Below are 20,859 nucleotides of genomic sequence, written 5' to 3'. Positions count from 1 at the left end.
TGCACACAGCAGTCCCACAAACAGTCGCAGATTGAAAATGACCAATTTATTATTGTTTTGTTTTGGAGGGATTATTATTAGGTTACTGAGGGATTATTATTAGGTTACTGAGGGAAGTGAGGGGGAAATAGTGGAGACTCCGGCCACAATCTTTCAATCCTCCTTGGACACCGGGTGGTGCCAGAGGACTGGAGAGTTGCAAATGTTACTCCCTGTACAAAAAGAGACAAAAGGATAAACCCAAGAACGACAGACCAGTCAGCCTAACGTCAGCAGTGGGGAAACTTCCAGAGACGATAATCCGGGAGGAAATAAATTTTCAGTTGGAAAAATATAGGTTAATATAGGAGAGCCAACATAGATTTGTAAAGGCAAATCATGATGGACTAAAACAAACCTGATAGACTTTTTGATGAAGTAATGGAGAGGGTGAATGATCAGTATTGGGACCTCTGCTATTTTTGATCTGTATAAATGACCTGGACTTGGGTAGAGGGAGTACAATTTCCAGATGATACTAAGTTAGGAAAAGTAGTAAACAGTGAGGAAGATAGCAGCAGACAGCAAGGGACATAGACAGACTGGTAACGTGGGCAGACACGGGGCAGATGAAGTTTAATGTGGAGAAATGCAAAGTGATGCATTTTGAGAGGAAAAATGAGGAGAGGCAATATAAGCTGATGGTACAATCTAAAAGGGGGTGAGGGAACAGAGAGACCTGGGGGTCATATAGTAAATCTTTGAAGGTGTCAGGACAGGTAGATAAAGCTGTTAAAAAAGCATAGAGGAATCCAGGCTTTATAAATAAGCGCATAGAATACAGCTTTTAAGAGAGAAGTCGATAATTATTTGGGGAGGACAGGTTTGCAGGGCTATGGGGAAAGAGTGGGGGAGTGGGATTGATTTGGATAGCTGTTTTCAAAGAGCCGGCAGAGACATGATGGGCCAAATGGCCTCCTTCTGTGCTGTATAATTCTATGATTCTATAAAGTCCAGCACCTTGTTGACATCCCAACTGCTTTGAAAAACATTCGTTGAATGTCTTCTTTCACTCTTCTTGTATTTATCTCTTAGCACATTAACAAGTTGATTCCTCCATCAAAGCCACTGTACTGATCTGATCAACTCATTTTAGTGAACTTTACTAACCCATTGGAACCATTAATTTGATTTAATGAGACGTAGATCTTTCACATGCATAAGCTTACTGATCTTTTATTACAGTTTACTACTTAAAAGGAAACTTGTGTCAACTCATACTGCACTACAGAGTCATAAATTTAATGAAACCCTTACAATTGGCGCTCAAACAGGAACCCAGTTGTGTTGAAGTTTGACAAATACAATTTTTTTCTGACTATCGTTTAGTAGTTGTTGTAGTAGACCACTCACGGTTAGTACAACTGGAGGATTGATTGTTTGCTAATTATGGAAGAACTAATAAGTCTCTATAAACAAAAGGTTACCTAAACATGAGGAGCTATTCGAAGATAGTCCTATCTAGACCTGCAGTAGAATTTTTGCTGAGCTAAAATAAAGCATGCAAAAGCAAAGAAGGTTAAAACTAAATGGTTTAAGTCCTAACTGGTGTCAATTGTCACCAGAGGGTCACAGATTTAAGTTACCCTAACAGTTTTCCTGTGCACTTTACACAAATGATCAGTGAAGGATTTTGAGAGGCTTCCACTTTTTTGAGGTGGTATCAAATGTAGGGATTATTAACAATAAATGTTAAAATACGTACATCGTATAACCAGCCTCATCTCAGCAGCGAGCAATGCAGTAAACATGGATGGGATACAATAGTTTCAGAGTGTTAAGAGTTTTATTTTATATTTCCACAAAGTAACAAACATTCAAAATATACAACAAAAAGTTGGATTTATTTGGCCTCCTTCTGTGCTGTATAATTCTATATATTTGCCCTTCACATGGGATATGGTCTGAGAGCGCCTCACAGTGGAGGGATTGGGTATCCAGCAAGGGAGAGCAGATTGATTGACAGAGACAGAGAGGGATATGGCAGCGAGATAGAGGCAGGAAATCCCAGAGATTAGTGGTAGCGAATTCAACAACAATAAACAACAAATTGCATTTGAACAACACCTTTCACATCGGAAGGACATCCCCAGGCACTGGAAAGTGAAAGATATGCACCTGTTCCGGGAGTTAGAATCAAGGGGGCGGAGGGGGAAGATGCCTGAAGGTGTGGTCTAAGTGCATCAAATCCAAGGATTATTATTAGTAATGTAGTTATTAGTAATGTAGCAGAGGCCTTGGACAGGGACCAGAACCACAACAATACAGCTGTGCCTTTGTCGACCATAATATTGTGGATATGCTGTCAAATTTAATTTTGCAATCAGGTAAGAGACAATATTGCCCACAGGAAAACTCTCATTATGATTGACGTCCAAATTGGGCATAGCATCAAGACAGAAGTCTGCTCCAAAGAGAAGATACTTTTACTTTTGTCACTTCTTTAATTGAACCAATTTTAGAATGCAAATAAATGGATATTTTGCTAAGTTTCTCAATTCCTCCCTGAATTTGGCCTGAGTCACCACATAAATAAACATATTTGTACAAGAACTCAAGAGTTGCAACATATCGCCTGAGTATTTTAAGGCAAATGCAGCATCATTGAAATCTCTGTCGGAAAAATTGCTTGTTATGTAATAATAGAAAAAATCGATAACTCGAGTCATCCATAACAGTATAAAAATGCCTGATATGGTGAAGAGTAAAATGATGGATTTTCTACGGTTCTTTATCTCAGGGTCATTTTGACTTTGCGGTTTTGTGATTCGGATTCTTCTGCGAACTCTGCTGGCCACTGAAATGTACCGAACTGTCATGGAATTTAGCAACAAAATTAAAAAGAAAGGTATCAATGGAGTCAATATGTAGTCAATCCAATCAAATGCAATCCATTCTGGTGCAGTGAAGACTATTTCTTTGAACTGGCAAAACCATGGCACATTCTTAATTTTTATTTGAGGTTTAAAGGCAAAGAAAATCGGAATATTTTTTATGCTAAACAGCACAAATATGATAAGCGTTACCACGCGGGCAGTTCTCCAAGTGCAGTATTTTGTCTTCAGTTTGTGGCAACAAATAGCAATGAAACGATCAAAGGAGAATGCCACTGTAAACCAAACAGAAGTGTCTTTAGCTAAGTAAAGTAGGACCTTATTTAGGCTACACAGCGGTGTGATATGTAGGAATGACTCAGGATGAAATATGAAAATAATGCGTCCAAAGAGGACCGCAAAGACAAGCACCATCAGATCCGAGGCAGACATCATCACCAGATAAAGGGCGACACATTTGGAGAGACCACACTTTCCTCTGAGGAGAATTACGATTGCCATGATGTTAGCTATGAAAAAGAAAAATTCAACAGAAAATTACTCTTCTGGTCAACAGCAAAAACGACATGAGATTATGAACTTGCGCATATTGCTTTATCATCACAGACAATAATACATTGCATTCATATTCATATTTCATTCTTATTCATATATAATACATTCCATTCATATTGCCATGTGCCAAGAAAAGGAAAAATGCGATTTAACAGACAAAGTTATTTGTGGGTGCAATGTCTTAGCTACGTTAAGATGCAGATCCTATCAATTAATTATAATAGTAATCCTCGCATTTGACGTAATACCTTACCTCATCATTGAGACATCTCAAAGAGCTTCACAGAATATATCATAAAGTGTAGGTACTATGTATTCTGTGGGCAAAAGTCAGCAGCCAATTGTGCACTGTAGTGTCCCACAAACAGTCTTGGATTGAGTGACCAAATTATTATCTGCCAATCAACTAACAACCGGGTTCCTACCGATTAGGTGAACAGAGGAATATGGAGAAAGGAATCTTGTCTAAGGTTTGCCCCGGAATCAAACCGGGACCTCTTGCTTGCGAGGCGAGCTCACTAACGACTATGCTATAGGATTCCACATTTTTATTTTGAATTGGAATCAACACTTGTATAACACAATCCTTTTCAAGTGTTTACACCCTCCAAGAATCCACCCATCCTCATGGCATTCCCTGTTCTTGCCCCGTATCCTTCCTAAGGTAAATAATTCCAATGCAAAGATTATTGTTATCAATCTCTGACAGAATCGGAGAAAGGGGGGAGCGTTCCAAACCTCTACATTTGGCTCCAAGTCCCAATTTCCTTGTGTCCCTCCCACAATGGCAACTCTCTCACCTCTGAGTCAGAGGGTGTGGGTTGCCGCACTTTGGGACTAGAACTCACATTGTCTGAGATGACGCTCCAATGTAATGTATGTGTGGGGTTGGGGGATGGGGGGAGTGTGGGTCCATTGTCAGTGGTGCCGTCCTTCACATGAGACATTCAACCAAAGTCCCCCAAATCATCCCCCAAATCAAATTGGTTATTGGTTTCAGGGCTGTTAATAGGCTGTTACCTGCTGCGTTTTGCCCACAAAATACACTTTTTGCACACTTCACTTTTTTGGCCCCTGCATTCGCCTACAAATATAGTCACTCCATTACACAGTAAATCCTGGAAGTGCTTCGAGATGTCCTTCCAACTTGATAAGGTGCAGGGATTATTAATATTTTAGTTACATCTTTTATTCACATTCCTATCCAGCTGAGCCGAGATTGCACCCTTTCTGTATTATTTTTTAATTTAATTTATCATGCAATTGGCTGCCGCGATTCCCAATCAATCCACTTTACAATATATTCAGTGAGGGAGGCACTTTGAGATGTCTCAATGAACAGATAAGGGAAAAATAATAGCTATAATAATAATCCCTGCATTTGATATATCGCCTTATCAGGTCTTCGAGACGTCTCAAAACATTTTATAGAATATACTGTATAGTGAATTGACTGTATATTTTGTAGACAAAATGTGCCAGCGAATTGCACACAGCGGCATCCCACAAACAGTCAATACAATACATTCTGTTCAACAGGAAAATGGACATGAGATTATAAACTTGCTTTATCATCACAGTTGATATTGCAAGGATTATTATTATTTAATATAGAGCCAACAAACTGCATAAAATATTCCAGTTACGGCCCAACCATATTGGCCCAACCCAACAGATTCACCATAAATCCCTTCATTTTAAATTTAAAATCATGTCTGCTCTTTAGCAAACCCACTTTAACAATCCTTTGTTCCTCCACTCATTGACAGAATATGACACTATATAGAATATTCTGTAAAGCGCTTTAAAGCGTCTCAAAGATGCGATAAAGAGCTATATCAAATGCAAAGATTATTATTATTATTATTATTTAATCTCTATATTTTAAAATACATCCTTCACTTTGGTTTCCACATTTTTTCTGATTGTTCACCATACCGACCAATCGCTGTAGCTCCCTGCAATCTTTGCCACAGTTATTGATAATTCCAAATTAAGTATAATCTAAAATTGGTGGCTCACCCCACACCTGTTTATGGGATGCTGCTGTGCACAAATTGGCAGCCACAATTCGCCCACAAAATACAATGAATGGCTTTGAGACGTCTCAACGATGTGATAAAGCACTATCTCAAAAACAGGGATTAAAATAATCTGCTAATTTACGTATTATTCATTATTTTTAGTCAGCCAGTTTTCTGGACAAACCCAACTTTTAATAATTTCAATAATTTTGAACCAAAAATTTTGGTTCACTTTTTTGACAGGATAGGATATAATAATAACAATAATAATAATCCATGATATAGCCTCTTATCGCGTCATTCAGACAACCTAAAGGCTTCACAGAATATACTGTAAAGTGAATTGACCGTATATTTGTGGGCGAAACGCGGCAGCCAATCGCACACAGCAATGTCCCACAAACAGTCGTGGGTTGAAAATGACCAAGTTATTAATGTTCTGTTTTGGAGGGATTAATATTAGGCGTGTGGGGTAAGGAAACTTGCCCAAGGTTTCGCGCTGCCTGGAATTGAACCCAGGTGTCTCGCTTGCAAGACGAGCGCTCTACCACTGAGCTACAGGACTACCCTATGCAATATACATGCATAGAGTGACCAATTTCTTTTGAGGGATTTATACCCACGGAAAGCGATTTGCCAATCGACTAAGAGCCAGGTTTCTACTTACTGTTTGGTAAACAGAGGCTTGTGGACCTCGTAAACTTGCCTAAGATTTCACTTTGTCCAGGAATCAAACCCATGTCTTTTCGCTTGCAAGGTGAGTGCTCTAACTACTGAGCGACACCACCATATCTGGAGCATCAGAGTATCTTATTGGAACTTTTATTATTATTGTGAGAAGCTGATTTATGCTAATCTTATCAAACCCGATGGAAACAAGCCTCAACTATACGATCTATCCAATGCTGTACTGTTTCCACCAGTGCCTTTGTTACAGGAACAACAATAAATCGTCAGGAGAATGTCGCAAGACACTAAACAGTGAAAGGTTTGCACCCGAGCTGGGGTTCAGGGTTAAATGGCTGGGTGAGGTGGGGTGGGGTGATGACCGGAAGGCTGTTGAAGAGGGAGGTTTTGAGACTGCCCTTGAAGGAGGAAAGATAGCGGTGATAAGGCGCTATATCAACGTGTAGATTTTTTTATTGTTATTATTGTTATTTATTATTTTGTGGAATCCTGTAGCTCAGTGGTTAGAGCACTCGCTTTGCAAGTGAGAGACCTGAGTTCAATTCCAGGCAGAGGGCGAAACCTTGGGCAACTTTTCTTACTCCACACAGAGCCTAATAATAATCCCTCCAAAACCAAAACAATAATAAATTGGTTATTTTCAATCCACGACTGTTTGTGGGACATTGCTGTGCGCAATTGGCTGCCGCGTTCGCCCACAAATATACAGTCAATTCACTTTACAGTGTGTTCTGTGAAGCACTTTGGGACGTCCTCCCGACGTGAAAAGCGCTATATCAAATGCAAGGATAATTATTATTATTATTATTACTATTGGCACTAGACCAGTACAATTATTTTTAGTTTCAGAAAACTTAACACAATTTGGTTCAAAAATGTCTATGAAGAAAGGACAGGCAATAGAACAAAATCCTGGTGCAGTTTCAGATTTACTCCCGAAGTGAGAGTCACCAATCCTGGATGAAAAGTGCAGGTGAACACTAAGTTAAACGGGTGGTAATCATTAGAGTAAAAGCGTGATTAAAAGCAACTTACCAGGAATTCCAACTGCCACGAGAATTGGGAAGTAAGTAATTATGACTAGCAAGATTAACGGTTTCTTCATCCTGCGTGTAGAGAGGTTGCTGTACGTCCAGGAGGCTTCCAATATCCCCACTGAGGAAACACGTTCAAATGCACCTTATGTAAGAAGGAGAAAATCCTCCTGAGACGATTAACTTGGGCAACAGTTGATATTAGTGACAACTCTATGAACAAACACATTAAAAATAACTTATTATGTGATAACCATTACTGGTTATATTCCATTTGATTTGGCACCTGATCATGTTGTTGAGATGCTTCGCAGGCTATATTGTAAAGTGCAGTGACTGTATATATTGCAGGTGAAACACAGAAGCAAACCTGTTCCCCCAGCAATGTCCCACAAACAGCCATGAAGTGACCAACTGTGGGGGGTAGGGATTGTTGGCCGGGACACCGGGAGAGAGAAACATCCTTCTCTTTTCGAATAGTGCCGTGGGATCTTTAACAACCACCTGAACAGGCAGATGTGAGCTTGGTTTCGTATTTCATCCGAAAGACGGCATCTTGTATAACACGACCCCCCCCCAGGACTGTTATGGAGTATCACTCTGACTATCTAATACCTATTCCCGACATGGGACTTGAACCCACAACCTTCTGACTCAGAGCCGAGTCATGTAATAAAACCCATCATGAACCAATTTGAAAGGGTTGAGGTCTTTGTTTTCGATGTTTTTTTGCTTCCAGATTCTCACCCCCGCCCTCGCCCGGCTCCAATGGCTTGCCATTCCCAAGAGGATAGAGTCCAAAATCCTCATCCTCACCTGAAAAAGCCTTCCGCAGCCTTACTCCTCCCTATCTCTGTGGCCTGCTTACTCCATATAGACCTGTCCACTCCCTCCATTCAACAGGTTCTGGCCTGCTCCACGTGCCCCGCCCAGCATGCCCCCACCATAGGCTCCACTGGCTTCCAATTACCAAACGGATCGATTTCAAGTTCCCCTCACTCATCTTCAAATCCCTTTATGCCTTGGCACCTCCCTGCCTATCCAACCTGCTTACCCCCCACTCCACCACCCGCTGCCTCTCCTTGGCAGGCTCCGGCCTTCTGTTCGTACCTCGTACCCTCCGCTGCACCATCGGTGGCCGTGCTTTCAGCCACTACGCCACAAACTCTGGAACTCTCTCCCTTTATCCCCCTCCCTCCCCATCTTCGAATCCCACCTAAAGACCTTTTTTAATCGTGCTTGTGGTCACCTCCCCCTCCTTCTCTCCTGGCTCAGGGTTAGACTCTGCCACTGTCAAGCGCTCCGAGATGCAATGCCACATGAAGGGCACTATACAAATGCAAATTGTTGTTGGTGTTCAATGCCAGTCTCAAGACCTTCCTCTTTGGTCGCCCTCCTATCCCAACCCTCCCTGCCCTCTGTACCTTTTGATCCCAACCCCCAGCTCAGAAGGATGACCGATCAAAGAAGAAGGCCTTCCTCAAGCCCCCTCTATTCTCACATCAAGCACCTAGAGTGAAGAGGTCCTAGACTTCTTCACCTCAAAGATTGAAAACATCCACTTCACTGCATCATCCTCCACCCCCATGTCACCTTCCACCCCACCCAGATCATCCACACTGCTTTCTCCCTCCACCACGGCTCCTGCCACTCCACACTCCTTTGCCCCCATCTCTCCCTCCTCCCTCTCAACCATAATCACCCAGATGAAGTTCACTACCTGCTGCCTCGACCCCCGCCCCACCCAGCCACTGGTCACTCAACTCAACTCCCCCTCCTCTCCCCCTGCTGGCCAACACGGTCAACCAGTCTCTCTCCTCAGGCTCTATTCCACTCCCCCTGAAAACCGCTGTCATCACCCCCTCCTCAAACCCCACCCTCGATCCCTCTAAACTCTCACACTACCATCCCATCTCCAACCTGCCCTTCCTTGACAAAGTCCTGGAACGTAGTTTTGCAGGTCAACTTTAGTCACACCTGAGGGCGGTAAGTTAATTAGGACTTTAACCATACGAGTGCGATCCCACTAAGGTGGATGAGGGACAGGAGGCAGTGGAGGAGGACCACACTTCCTCGAGCCCCTGCAGTCTGGCTTTCGCCCAATTAGAGTTATGACCAGAGTTCCCTCTGCCTCCTTGTCCTCTCCACCATGTTTGACACTGTCGATCACGCCATCCTCCTCCACTGCCTCTCGTCCCTCATCCACCTTAGTGGGATCGCACTCGTATGGTTAAAGTCCTAATTAATTTACCGCCCCTAAACTTCCACATGTGAGTGACACACAAATCTACTTTGCCTTCTCCAGCACCAACTCCAGGTCCCTCCGATGTTCTATCAGCTTGTCTGGCAGATATCAGGGCCTGGATGAGGTTAAACTTCCTGCAGCTGAATATGGACAAGACAAAAGCCATATTTGTTGGCTCCAATCAATGTCTTCATTCCAATGGATCTGAACTCCTCAACCTCCCTGGGTTCTCCCTCAGACTCACCGAACCAGTGCGTAACCTAGGTGTCCTTTTCGATTCCAGCTGTCCTTCTTTCCTCCTCCACATCTGGTCCCTGACTCCACTGGCTCCCCATCACCCAACAGATCCACTTCAAGATCCCCTCACTCTCGTGTTCAAACAAATGCATATTGGGTAACTGTTGGAGTTTAACCTGATTGAACCACAAAGGTTGATTTTGATGGTCCTGTCCACCAGACATGTCTAGCTAGGCCCACACCACCTGCTCCTCAGACATCCAAACTCTTCCCTCCACAGGCTGCTGATTAGTCAGAACTCTGCAGCTCGTATCCTCTCCCACACCAAGCTCCAAGAGCCAATCAACCCCATCTTCCAAGAGTTGTTGCTTCCCAACTTCAGTCTTTCCTCTCCTGCCACTCCCTTTATGAACCCCTCCAATTGGATTTCCATGCTGCCCACAGTAGGGAAACAGTCGTGGGTCAAGGTGACTAATGACATTCTGTTCATCTGTAACCAGGGCCCCCTCAGTCTCCTTGTCCTCCTCGACCTCTCTGCTGCCTTAAACACTGTGGACCACTCTATCCTCCACTACCATCTCTTCTCTCTCCTCAACTTTCAAGGTTCTGTACTTGAATGGTTTAAATTCTATATCTCACAACGGCTCCACTTTACCTCCACAAAAGGCTTCTCCTCCAGCCCCCGCACCATGTAGTCTCGTGTGGTGTTCCTCAGGGCTGTCCTCGATCCTCTTCTCTTCAACCTGCACGTGCTTACTCTTGGTGACATCATCCACAAACATGGGATCAATTTTCACATGTGTGCAGATGACACCCAATTCTATCTCTCCGTCTCCATCCTTGACTCAAGGTCCACTGATGTCCTGACAGACTGCCTGGCAAATATCAAGTTCCCCCCCCTCTTTTTGGAAGTTCATGCCAGAACCCCTCTGCCTGACCCTCTCTTGCAATCTTCAAAGCCCATTACAAGACAACAATAACAACTTGCACTTATACAGGGCCCTCCATACAGGGTACTGTCTCAGAGCACTTAACAGTGGTGGAGCCTGACTCCAAGCTGAGTTGGGGGGGTTGGGGGGGCAGGGGTGAGGTGGCCGAGGAGTGGGGCGCAAGGTCAAAGAGGAAGGTTTTCAGGTGGGACTTGAAAAGGGGTCAAAGCAAAGGGATTGAGGGAGTGTGTTCCAGAATTTCCGGCCATAGTGGCTGAAAGCGTGACCTCTGATAGTGGGGCGGAGGGTGTGAGGGAAGAGCAGGAGCCAGGGGCCAGATGAGTGGAGGCGCCGGGTGGTGGACTGGGGAGAGAGGAGGTCAGAGTGGGAGGGAGGAAGGGAGGGAGGTGTCAAGAGAATGAAGGGATTTGAACACGAGAGTGAGGGGATCTTGAAGTGGATCTGTTGGGTGATGGGGAGCCAGTGGAGTCTGGGCCAGAGCTGGGGAGATGTGGGGGTGAAGTTTGGTCGGGGTCAGTATGTGGGCGGCAGAGTCTGAATGAGCTGATCTTGTGAATGGTGGAGCTGGGGAGACTGGTGAGGAGGGGGTTGGAGGAATCCAGGCGGGAGGTGACAAACACACACACGAGGGTTTTGGCTACACTTGGGGTAAGGTACGGTCAGCGGCGGAGGTGAAGAAGGTGGTCCTGGTCAGGGATCAGATGTGGGGGAGGAAGGACAGCTGGAATCGAAAAGGACACCTAGGTTACGCACTGGTTCGGTGAGTCTGAGGGAGAACCCAGGGAGGTTGAGGAGTTCAGATCCATTGGAATGAAGACATTGATTGGAGCCAACAAATATGGCTTTTGTCTTGTCCATATTCAGCTGCAGGAAGTTTAACCTCATCCAGGCCCTGATATCTGCCAGACAAGCTGATAGAACATCGGAGGGACCTGGAGTTGGTGCTGGAGAAGGCAAAGTAGATTTGTGTGTCACTCACATGTGGAAGTTTAGGGGCGGTAAATTAATTAGGACTTTAACCATACGAGTGCGATCCCACTAAGGTGGATGAGGGACGAGAGGCAGTGGAGGAGGATGGCGTGATCGACAGTGTCAAACATGGTGGAGAGGACAAGGAGGCAGAGGGAACTCTGGTCATAACTCTAATTGGGCGAAAGCCAGACTGCAGGGGCTCGAGGAAGTGTGGTCCTCCTCCACTGCCTCCTGTCCCTCATCCACCTTAGTGGGATCGCACTCGTATGGTTAAAGTCCTAATTAACTTACCGCCCTCAGGTGTGACTAAAGTTGACCTGCAAAACTACGTTCCAGGACTTTGTCAAGGAAGGGCAGGTTGGAGATGGGATGGTAGTGTGAGAGTTTAGAGGGATCGAGGGTGGGGTTTGAGGAGGGGGTGATGACAGCGGTTTTCAGGGGGAGTGGAATAGAGCCTGAGGAGAGAGACTGGTTGACCGTGTTGGCCAGCAGGGGGAGAGGAGGGGGAGTTGAGTTGAGTGACCAGTGGCTGGGTGGGGCGGGGGTCGAGGCAGCAGGTAGTGAACTTCATCTGGGTGATTATGGTTGAGAGGGAGGAGGGAGAGATGGGGGCAAAGGAGTGTGGAGTGGCAGGAGCCGTGGTGGAGGGAGAAAGCAGTGTGGATGATCTGGGTGGGGTGGAAGGTGACATGGGGGTGGAGGATGATGCAGTGAAGTGGATGTTTTCAATCTTTGAGGTGAAGAAGTCTAGGACCTCTTCACTCTAGGTGCTTGATGTGAGAATAGAGGGGGCTTGAGGAAGGCCTTCTTCTTTGATCGGTCATCCTTCTGAGCTGGGGGTTGGGATCAAAAGGTACAGAGGGCAGGGAGGGTTGGGATAGGAGGGCGACCAAAGAGGAAGGTCTTGAGACTGGCATTGAACACCAACAACAATTTGCATTTGTATAGTGCCCTTCATGTGGCATTGCATCTCGGAGCGCTTGACAGTGGCAGAGTCTAACCCTGAGCCAGGAGAGAAGGAGGGGGAGGTGACCACAAGCACGATTAAAAAAGGTCTTTAGGTGGGATTCGAAGATGGGGAGGGAGGGGGATAAAGGGAGAGAGTTCCAGAGTTTGTGGCGTAGTGGCTGAAAGCACGGCCACCGATGGTGCAGCGGAGGGTACGAGGTACGAACAGAAGGCCGGAGCCTGCCAAGGAGAGGCAGCGGGTGGTGGAGTGGGGGGTAAGCAGGTTGGATAGGCAGGGAGGTGCCAAGGCATAAAGGGATTTGAAGATGAGTGAGGGGAACTTGAAATCGATCCGTTTGGTAATTGGAAGCCAGTGGAGCCTATGGTGGGGGCATGCTGGGCGGGGCACGTGGAGCAGGCCAGAACCTGTTGAATGGAGGGAGTGGACAGGTCTATATGGAGTAAGCAGGCCACAGAGATAGGGAGGAGTAAGGCTGCGGAAGGCTTTTTCAGGTGAGGATGAGGATTTTGGACTCTATCCTCTTGGGAATGGCAAGCCATTGGAGCCGGGCGAGGGCGGGGGTGAGAATCTGGAAGCAAAAAAACATCGAAAACAAAGACCTCAACCCTTTCAAATTGGTTCATGATGGGTTTTATTACATGACTCGGCTCTGAGTCAGAAGGTTGTGGGTTCAAGTCCCATGTCGGGAATAGGTATTAGATAGTCAGAGTGATACTCCATAACAGTCCTGGGGGGGGGTCGTGTTATACAAGATGCCGTCTTTCGGATGAAATACGAAACCAAGCTCACATCTGCCTGTTCAGGTGGTTGTTAAAGATCCCACGGCACTATTCGAAAAGAGAAGGATGTTTCTCTCTCCCGGTGTCCCGGCCAACAATCCCTACCCCCCACAGTTGGTCACTTCATGGCTGTTTGTGGGACATTGCTGGGGGAACAGGTTTGCTTCTGTGTTTCACCTGCAATATATACAGTCACTGCACTTTACAATATAGCCTGCGAAGCATCTCAACAACATGATCAGGTGCCAAATCAAATGGAATATAACCAGTAATGGTTATCACATAATAAGTTATTTTTAATGTGTTTGTTCATAGAGTTGTCACTAATATCAACTGTTGCCCAAGTTAATCGTCTCAGGAGGATTTTCTCCTTCTTACATAAGGTGCATTTGAACGTGTTTCCTCAGTGGGGATATTGGAAGCCTCCTGGACGTACAGCAACCTCTCTACACGCAGGATGAAGAAACCGTTAATCTTGCTAGTCATAATTACTTACTTCCCAATTCTCGTGGCAGTTGGAATTCCTGGTAAGTTGCTTTTAATCACGCTTTTACTCTAATGATTACCACCCGTTTAACTTAGTGTTCACCTGCACTTTTCATCCAGGATTGGTGACTCTCACTTCGGGAGTAAATCTGAAACTGCACCAGGATTTTGTTCTATTGCCTGTCCTTTCTTCATAGACATTTTTGAACCAAATTGTGTTAAGTTTTCTGAAACTAAAAATAATTGTACTGGTCTAGTGCCAATAGTAATAATAATAATAATAATAATCCTTGCATTTGATATAGCGCTTTTCACGTCGGGAGGACGTCCCAAAGTGCTTCACAGAACACACTGTAAAGTGAATTGACTGTATATTTGTGGGCGAACGCGGCAGCCAATTGCGCACAGCAATGTCCCACAAACAGTCGTGGATTGAAAATAACCAATTTATTATTGTTTTGGTTTTGGAGGGATTATTATTAGGCTCTGTGTGGAGTAAGAAAAGTTGCCCAAGGTTTCGCCCTCTGCCTGGAATTGAACTCAGGTCTCTCACTTGCAAAGCGAGTGCTCTAACCACTGAGCTACAGGATTCCACAAAATAATAAATAACAATAATAACAATAAAAAAATCTACACGTTGATATAGCGCCTTATCACCGCTATCTTTCCTCCTTCAAGGGCAGTCTCAAAACCTCCCTCTTCAACAGCCTTCCGGTCATCACCCCACCCCACCTCACCCAGCCATTTAACCCTGAACCCCAGCTCGGGTGCAAACCTTTCACTGTTTAGTGTCTTGCGACATTCTCCTGACGATTTATTGTTGTTCCTGTAACAAAGGCACTGGTGGAAACAGTACAGCATTGGATAGATCGTATAGTTGAGGCTTGTTTCCATCGGGTTTGATAAGATTAGCATAAATCAGCTTCTCACAATAATAATAAAAGTTCCAATAAGATACTCTGATGCTCCAGATATGGTGGTGTCGCTCAGTAGTTAGAGCACTCACCTTGCAAGCGAAAAGACATGGGTTTGATTCCTGGACAAAGTGAAATCTTAGGCAAGTTTACGAGGTCCACAAGCCTCTGTTTACCAAACAGTAAGTAGAAACCTGGCTCTTAGTCGATTGGCAAATCGCTTTCCGTGGGTATAAATCCCTCAAAAGAAATTGGTCACTCTATGCATGTATATTGCATAGGGTAGTCCTGTAGCTCAGTGGTAGAGCGCTCGTCTTGCAAGCGAGACACCTGGGTTCAATTCCAGGCAGCGCGAAACCTTGGGCAAGTTTCCTTACCCCACACGCCTAATATTAATCCCTCCAAAACAGAACATTAATAACTTGGTCATTTTCAACCCACGACTGTTTGTGGGACATTGCTGTGTGCGATTGGCTGCCGCGTTTCGCCCACAAATATACGGTCAATTCACTTTACAGTATATTCTGTGAAGCCTTTAGGTTGTCTGAATGACGCGATAAGAGGCTATATCATGGATTATTATTATTGTTATTATTATATCCTATCCTGTCAAAAAAGTGAACCAAAATTTTTGGTTCAAAATTATTGAAATTATTAAAAGTTGGGTTTGTCCAGAAAACTGGCTGACTAAAAATAATGAATAATACGTAAATTAGCAGATTATTTTAATCCCTGTTTTTGAGATAGTGCTTTATCACATCGTTGAGACGTCTCAAAGCCATTCATTGTATTTTGTGGGCGAATTGTGGCTGCCAATTTGTGCACAGCAGCATCCCATAAACAGGTGTGGGGTGAGCCACCAATTTTAGATTATACTTAATTTGGAATTATCAATAACTGTGGCAAAGATTGCAGGGAGCTACAGCGATTGGTCGGTATGGTGAACAATCAGAAAAAATGTGGAAACCAAAGTGAAGGATGTATTTTAAAATATAGAGATTAAATAATAATAATAATAATAATCTTTGCATTTGATATAGCTCTTTATCGCATCTTTGAGACGCTTTAAAGCGCTTTACAGAATATTCTATATAGTGTCATATTCTGTCAATGAGTGGAGGAACAAAGGATTGTTAAAGTGGGTTTGCTAAAGAGCAGACATGATTTTAAATTTAAAATGAAGGGATTTATGGTGAATCTGTTGGGTTGGGCCAATATGGTTGGGCCGTAACTGGAATATTTTATGCAGTTTGTTGGCTCTATATTAAATAATAATAATCCTTGCAATATCAACTGTGATGATAAAGCAAGTTTATAATCTCATGTCCATTTTCCTGTTGAACAGAATGTATTGTATTGACTGTTTGTGGGATGCCGCTGTGTGCAATTCGCTGGCACATTTTGTCTACAAAATATACAGTCAATTCACTATACAGTATATTCTATAAAATGTTTTGAGACGTCTCGAAGACCTGATAAGGCGATATATCAAATGCAGGGATTATTATTATAGCTATTATTTTTCCCTTATCTGTTCATTGAGACATCTCAAAGTGCCTCCCTCACTGAATATATTGTAAAGTGGATTGATTGGGAATCGCGGCAGCCAATTGCATGATAAATTAAATTAAAAAATAATACAGAAAGGGTGCAATCTCGGCTCAGCTGGATAGGAATGTGAATAAAAGATGTAACTAAAATATTAATAATCCCTGCACCTTATCAAGTTGGAAGGACATCTCGAAGCACTTCCAGGATTTACTGTGTAATGGAGTGACTATATTTGTAGGCGAATGCAGGGGCCAAAAAAGTGAAGTGTGCAAAAAGTGTATTTTGTGGGCAAAACGCAGCAGGTAACAGCCTATTAACAGCCCTGAAACCAATAACCAATTTGATTTGGGGGATGATTTGGGGGACTTTGGTTGAATGTCTCATGTGAAGGACGGCACCACTGACAATGGACCCACACTCCCCCCATCCCCCAACCCCACACATACATTACATTGGAGCGTCATCTCAGACAATGTGAGTTCTAGTCCCAAAGTGCGGCAACCCACACCCTCTGACTCAGAGGTGAGAGAGTTGCCATTGTGGGAGGGACACAAGGAAATTGGGACTTGGAGCCAAATGTAGAGGTTTGGAACGCTCCCCCCTTTCTCCGATTCTGTCAGAGATTGATAACAATAATCTTTGCATTGGAATTATTTACCTTAGGAAGGATACGGGGCAAGAACAGGGAATGCCATGAGGATGGGTGGATTCTTGGAGGGTGTAAACACTTGAAAAGGATTGTGTTATACAAGTGTTGATTCCAATTCAAAATAAAAATGTGGAATCCTATAGCATAGTCGTTAGTGAGCTCGCCTCGCAAGCAAGAGGTCCCGGTTTGATTCCGGGGCAAACCTTAGACAAGATTCCTTTCTCCATATTCCTCTGTTCACCTAATCGGTAGGAACCCGGTTGTTAGTTGATTGGCAGATAATAATTTGGTCACTCAATCCAAGACTGTTTGTGGGACACTACAGTGCACAATTGGCTGCTGACTTTTGCCCACAGAATACATAGTACCTACACTTTATGATATATTCTGTGAAGCTCTTTGAGATGTCTCAATGATGAGGTAAGGTATTACGTCAAATGCGAGGATTACTATTATAATTAATTGATAGGATCTGCATCTTAACGTAGCTAAGACATTGCACCCACAAATAACTTTGTCTGTTAAATCGCATTTTTCCTTTTCTTGGCACATGGCAATATGAATGGAATGTATTATATATGAATAAGAATGAAATATGAATATGAATGCAATGTATTATTGTCTGTGATGATAAAGCAATATGCGCAAGTTCATAATCTCATGTCGTTTTTGCTGTTGACCAGAAGAGTAATTTTCTGTTGAATTTTTCTTTTTCATAGCTAACATCATGGCAATCGTAATTCTCCTCAGAGGAAAGTGTGGTCTCTCCAAATGTGTCGCCCTTTATCTGGTGATGATGTCTGCCTCGGATCTGATGGTGCTTGTCTTTGCGGTCCTCTTTGGACGCATTATTTTCATATTTCATCCTGAGTCATTCCTACATATCACACCGCTGTGTAGCCTAAATAAGGTCCTACTTTACTTAGCTAAAGACACTTCTGTTTGGTTTACAGTGGCATTCTCCTTTGATCGTTTCATTGCTATTTGTTGCCACAAACTGAAGACAAAATACTGCACTTGGAGAACTGCCCGCGTGGTAACGCTTATCATATATGTGCTGTTTAGCATAAAAAATATTCCGATTTTCTTTGCCTTTAAACCTCAAATAAAAATTAAGAATGTGCCATGGTTTTGCCAGTTCAAAGAAATAGTCTTCACTGCACCAGAATGGATTGCATTTGATTGGATTGACTACATATTGACTCCATTGATACCTTTCTTTTTAATTTTGTTGCTAAATTCCATGACAGTTCGGTACATTTCAGTGGCCAGCAGAGTTCGCAGAAGAATCCGAATCACAAAACCGCAAAGTCAAAATGACCCTGAGATAAAGAACCGTAGAAAATCCATCATTTTACTCTTCACCATATCAGGCATTTTTATACTGTTATGGATGACTCGAGTTATCGATTTTTTCTATTATTACATAACAAGCAATTTTTCCGACAGAGATTTCAATGATGCTGCATTTGCCTTAAAATACTCAGGCGATATGTTGCAACTCTTGAGTTCTTGTACAAATATGTTTATTTATGTGGTGACTCAGGCCAAATTCAGGGAGGAATTGAGAAACTTAGCAAAATATCCATTTATTTGCATTCTAAAATTGGTTCAATCAAAGAAGTGACAAAAGTAATAGTATCTTCTCTTTGGAGCAGACTTCTGTCTTGATGCTATGCCCAATTTGGACGTCAATCATAATGAGAGTTTTCCTGTGGGCAATATTGTCTCTTACCTGATTGCAAAATTAAATTTGACAGCATATCCACAATATTATGGTCGACAAAGGCACAGCTGTATTGTTGTGGTTCTGGTCCCTGTCCAAGGCCTCTGCTACATTACTAATAACTACATTACTAATAATAATCCTTGGATTTGATGCACTTAGACCACACCTTCAGGCATCTTCCCCCTCCGCCCCCTTGATTCTAACTCCCGGAACTGGTGCATATCTTTCACTTTCCAGTGCCTGGGGATGTCCTTCCGATGTGAAAGGTGTTGTTCAAATGCAATTTGTTGTTTATTGTTGTTGAATTCGCTACCACTAATCTCTGGGATTTCCTGCCTCTATCTCGCTGCCATATCCCTCTCTGTCTCTGTCAATCAATCTGCTCTCCCTTGCTGGATACCCAATCCCTCCACTGTGAGGCGCTCTCAGACCATATCCCATGTGAAGGGCAAATATATAGAATTATACAGCACAGAAGGAGGCCAAATAAATCCAACTTTTTGTTGTATATTTTGAATGTTTGTTACTTTGTGGAAATATAAAATAAAACTCTTAACACTCTGAAACTATTGTATCCCATCCATGTTTACTGCATTGCTCGCTGCTGAGATGAGGCTGGTTATACGATGTACGTATTTTAACATTTATTGTTAATAATCCCTACATTTGATACCACCTCAAAAAAGTGGAAGCCTCTCAAAATCCTTCACTGATCATTTGTGTAAAGTGCACAGGAAAACTGTTAGGGTAACTTAAATCTGTGACCCTCTGGTGACAATTGACACCAGTTAGGACTTAAACCATTTAGTTTTAACCTTCTTTGCTTTTGCATGCTTTATTTTAGCTCAGCAAAAATTCTACTGCAGGTCTAGATAGGACTATCTTCGAATAGCTCCTCATGTTTAGGTAACCTTTTGTTTATAGAGACTTATTAGTTCTTCCATAATTAGCAAACAATCAATCCTCCAGTTGTACTAACCGTGAGTGGTCTACTACAACAACTACTAAACGATAGTCAGAAAAAAATTGTATTTGTCAAACTTCAACACAACTGGGTTCCTGTTTGAGCGCCAATTGTAAGGGTTTCATTAAATTTATGACTCTGTAGTGCAGTATGAGTTGACACAAGTTTCCTTTTAAGTAGTAAACTGTAATAAAAGATCAGTAAGCTTATGCATGTGAAAGATCTACGTCTCATTAAATCAAATTAATGGTTCCAATGGGTTAGTAAAGTTCACTAAAATGAGTTGATCAGATCAGTACAGTGGCTTTGGTGGAGGAATAATAATAATAATAATAATCCTTGCATTAGATATAGCGCTTTTCACATCAGGAGGACGTCCCAAAGCGCTGCACAGAACACACTGTAAAGTGAATTGACTGTATATTTGTGGGCGAACGCGGCAGCCAATTGCGCACAGCAATGTCCCACAAACAGTCGTAGATTGAAAATGACCAATTTATTATTGTTTTTGGTTTTGGAGGGATTATTATTAGGCTCTGTGTGGAGTAAGGAAACTTGCCCAAGGTTTCACCCTCTGCCTGGAATTGAACTCAGGTTTCTCACTTGCAAAGCGAGTGCTCTAACCACTGAGCTACAGGACTCCACCGAATCAACTTGTTAATGTGCTAAGAGATAAATACAAGAAGAGTGAAAGAAGACATTCAACAAATGTTTTTCAAAGCAGTTGGGATGTCAACAAGGTGCTGGACTTTATAGAATCATAGAATTATACAGCACAGAAGGAGGCCATTTGGCCCATCATGTCTCTGCCGGCTCTTTGAAAACAGCTATCCAAATCAATCCCACTCCCCCACTCTTTCCCCATAGCCCTGCAAACCTGTCCTCCCCAAATAATTATCGACTTCTCTCTTAAAAGCTGTATTCTATGCGCTTATTTATAAAGCCTGGATTCCTCTATGCTTTTTTAAGAGCTTTATCTACCTGTCCTGACACCTTCAAAGATTTACTATATGACCCCCAGGTCTCTCTGTTCCCTCACCCCCTTTTAGATTGTACCATCAGCTTATATTGCCTCTCCTCATTTTTCCTCTCAAAATGCATCACTTCGCATTTCTCCACATTAAACTTCATCTGCCCCGTGTCTGCCCACGTTACCAGTCTGTCTATGTCCCTTGCTGTCTGCTGCTATCTTCCTCACTGTTTTCTACTTTTCCTAACTTAGTATCATCTGGAAATTGTA

At 43.2% G+C, this 20,859-nt stretch overlaps 2 protein-coding genes across 2 annotated transcripts; one reads left to right on the top strand and one right to left on the bottom strand.

Annotated features, from left to right (window-relative positions):
* Positions 1–1,905: 1,905 nt before the first annotated feature.
* Positions 1,906–7,311, bottom strand: LOC103172608 (probable G-protein coupled receptor 139). Its single transcript, XM_007885353.2, has 2 exons — positions 7,175–7,311; positions 1,906–3,382 (listed from the first exon to the last, which is right to left on the bottom strand). The coding sequence occupies exons 1-2, from the start codon at positions 7,242–7,244 to the stop codon at positions 2,475–2,477; spliced, it is 978 nt and encodes a 325-aa protein (XP_007883544.2). The 5' UTR covers positions 7,245–7,311; the 3' UTR covers positions 1,906–2,474.
* Positions 7,312–13,716: 6,405 nt separating this feature from the next.
* On the top strand, positions 13,717–18,553 carry LOC121850937 (probable G-protein coupled receptor 139). The gene is made up of 2 exons (XM_042344274.1): positions 13,717–13,853; positions 17,646–18,553. The coding sequence occupies exons 1-2, from the start codon at positions 13,784–13,786 to the stop codon at positions 18,551–18,553; spliced, it is 978 nt and encodes a 325-aa protein (XP_042200208.1). The 5' UTR covers positions 13,717–13,783.
* The last annotated feature ends 2,306 nt before the right edge of the window (positions 18,554–20,859 follow it).

This window comes from Callorhinchus milii, unplaced genomic scaffold (assembly GCF_018977255.1).
Source record: "Callorhinchus milii isolate IMCB2004 unplaced genomic scaffold, IMCB_Cmil_1.0 Scaffold27, whole genome shotgun sequence".
NCBI classification, from domain to species: Eukaryota; Metazoa; Chordata; class Chondrichthyes; order Chimaeriformes; family Callorhinchidae; genus Callorhinchus; species Callorhinchus milii.
This window is presented reverse-complemented; position numbering and strand designations above follow the sequence as displayed.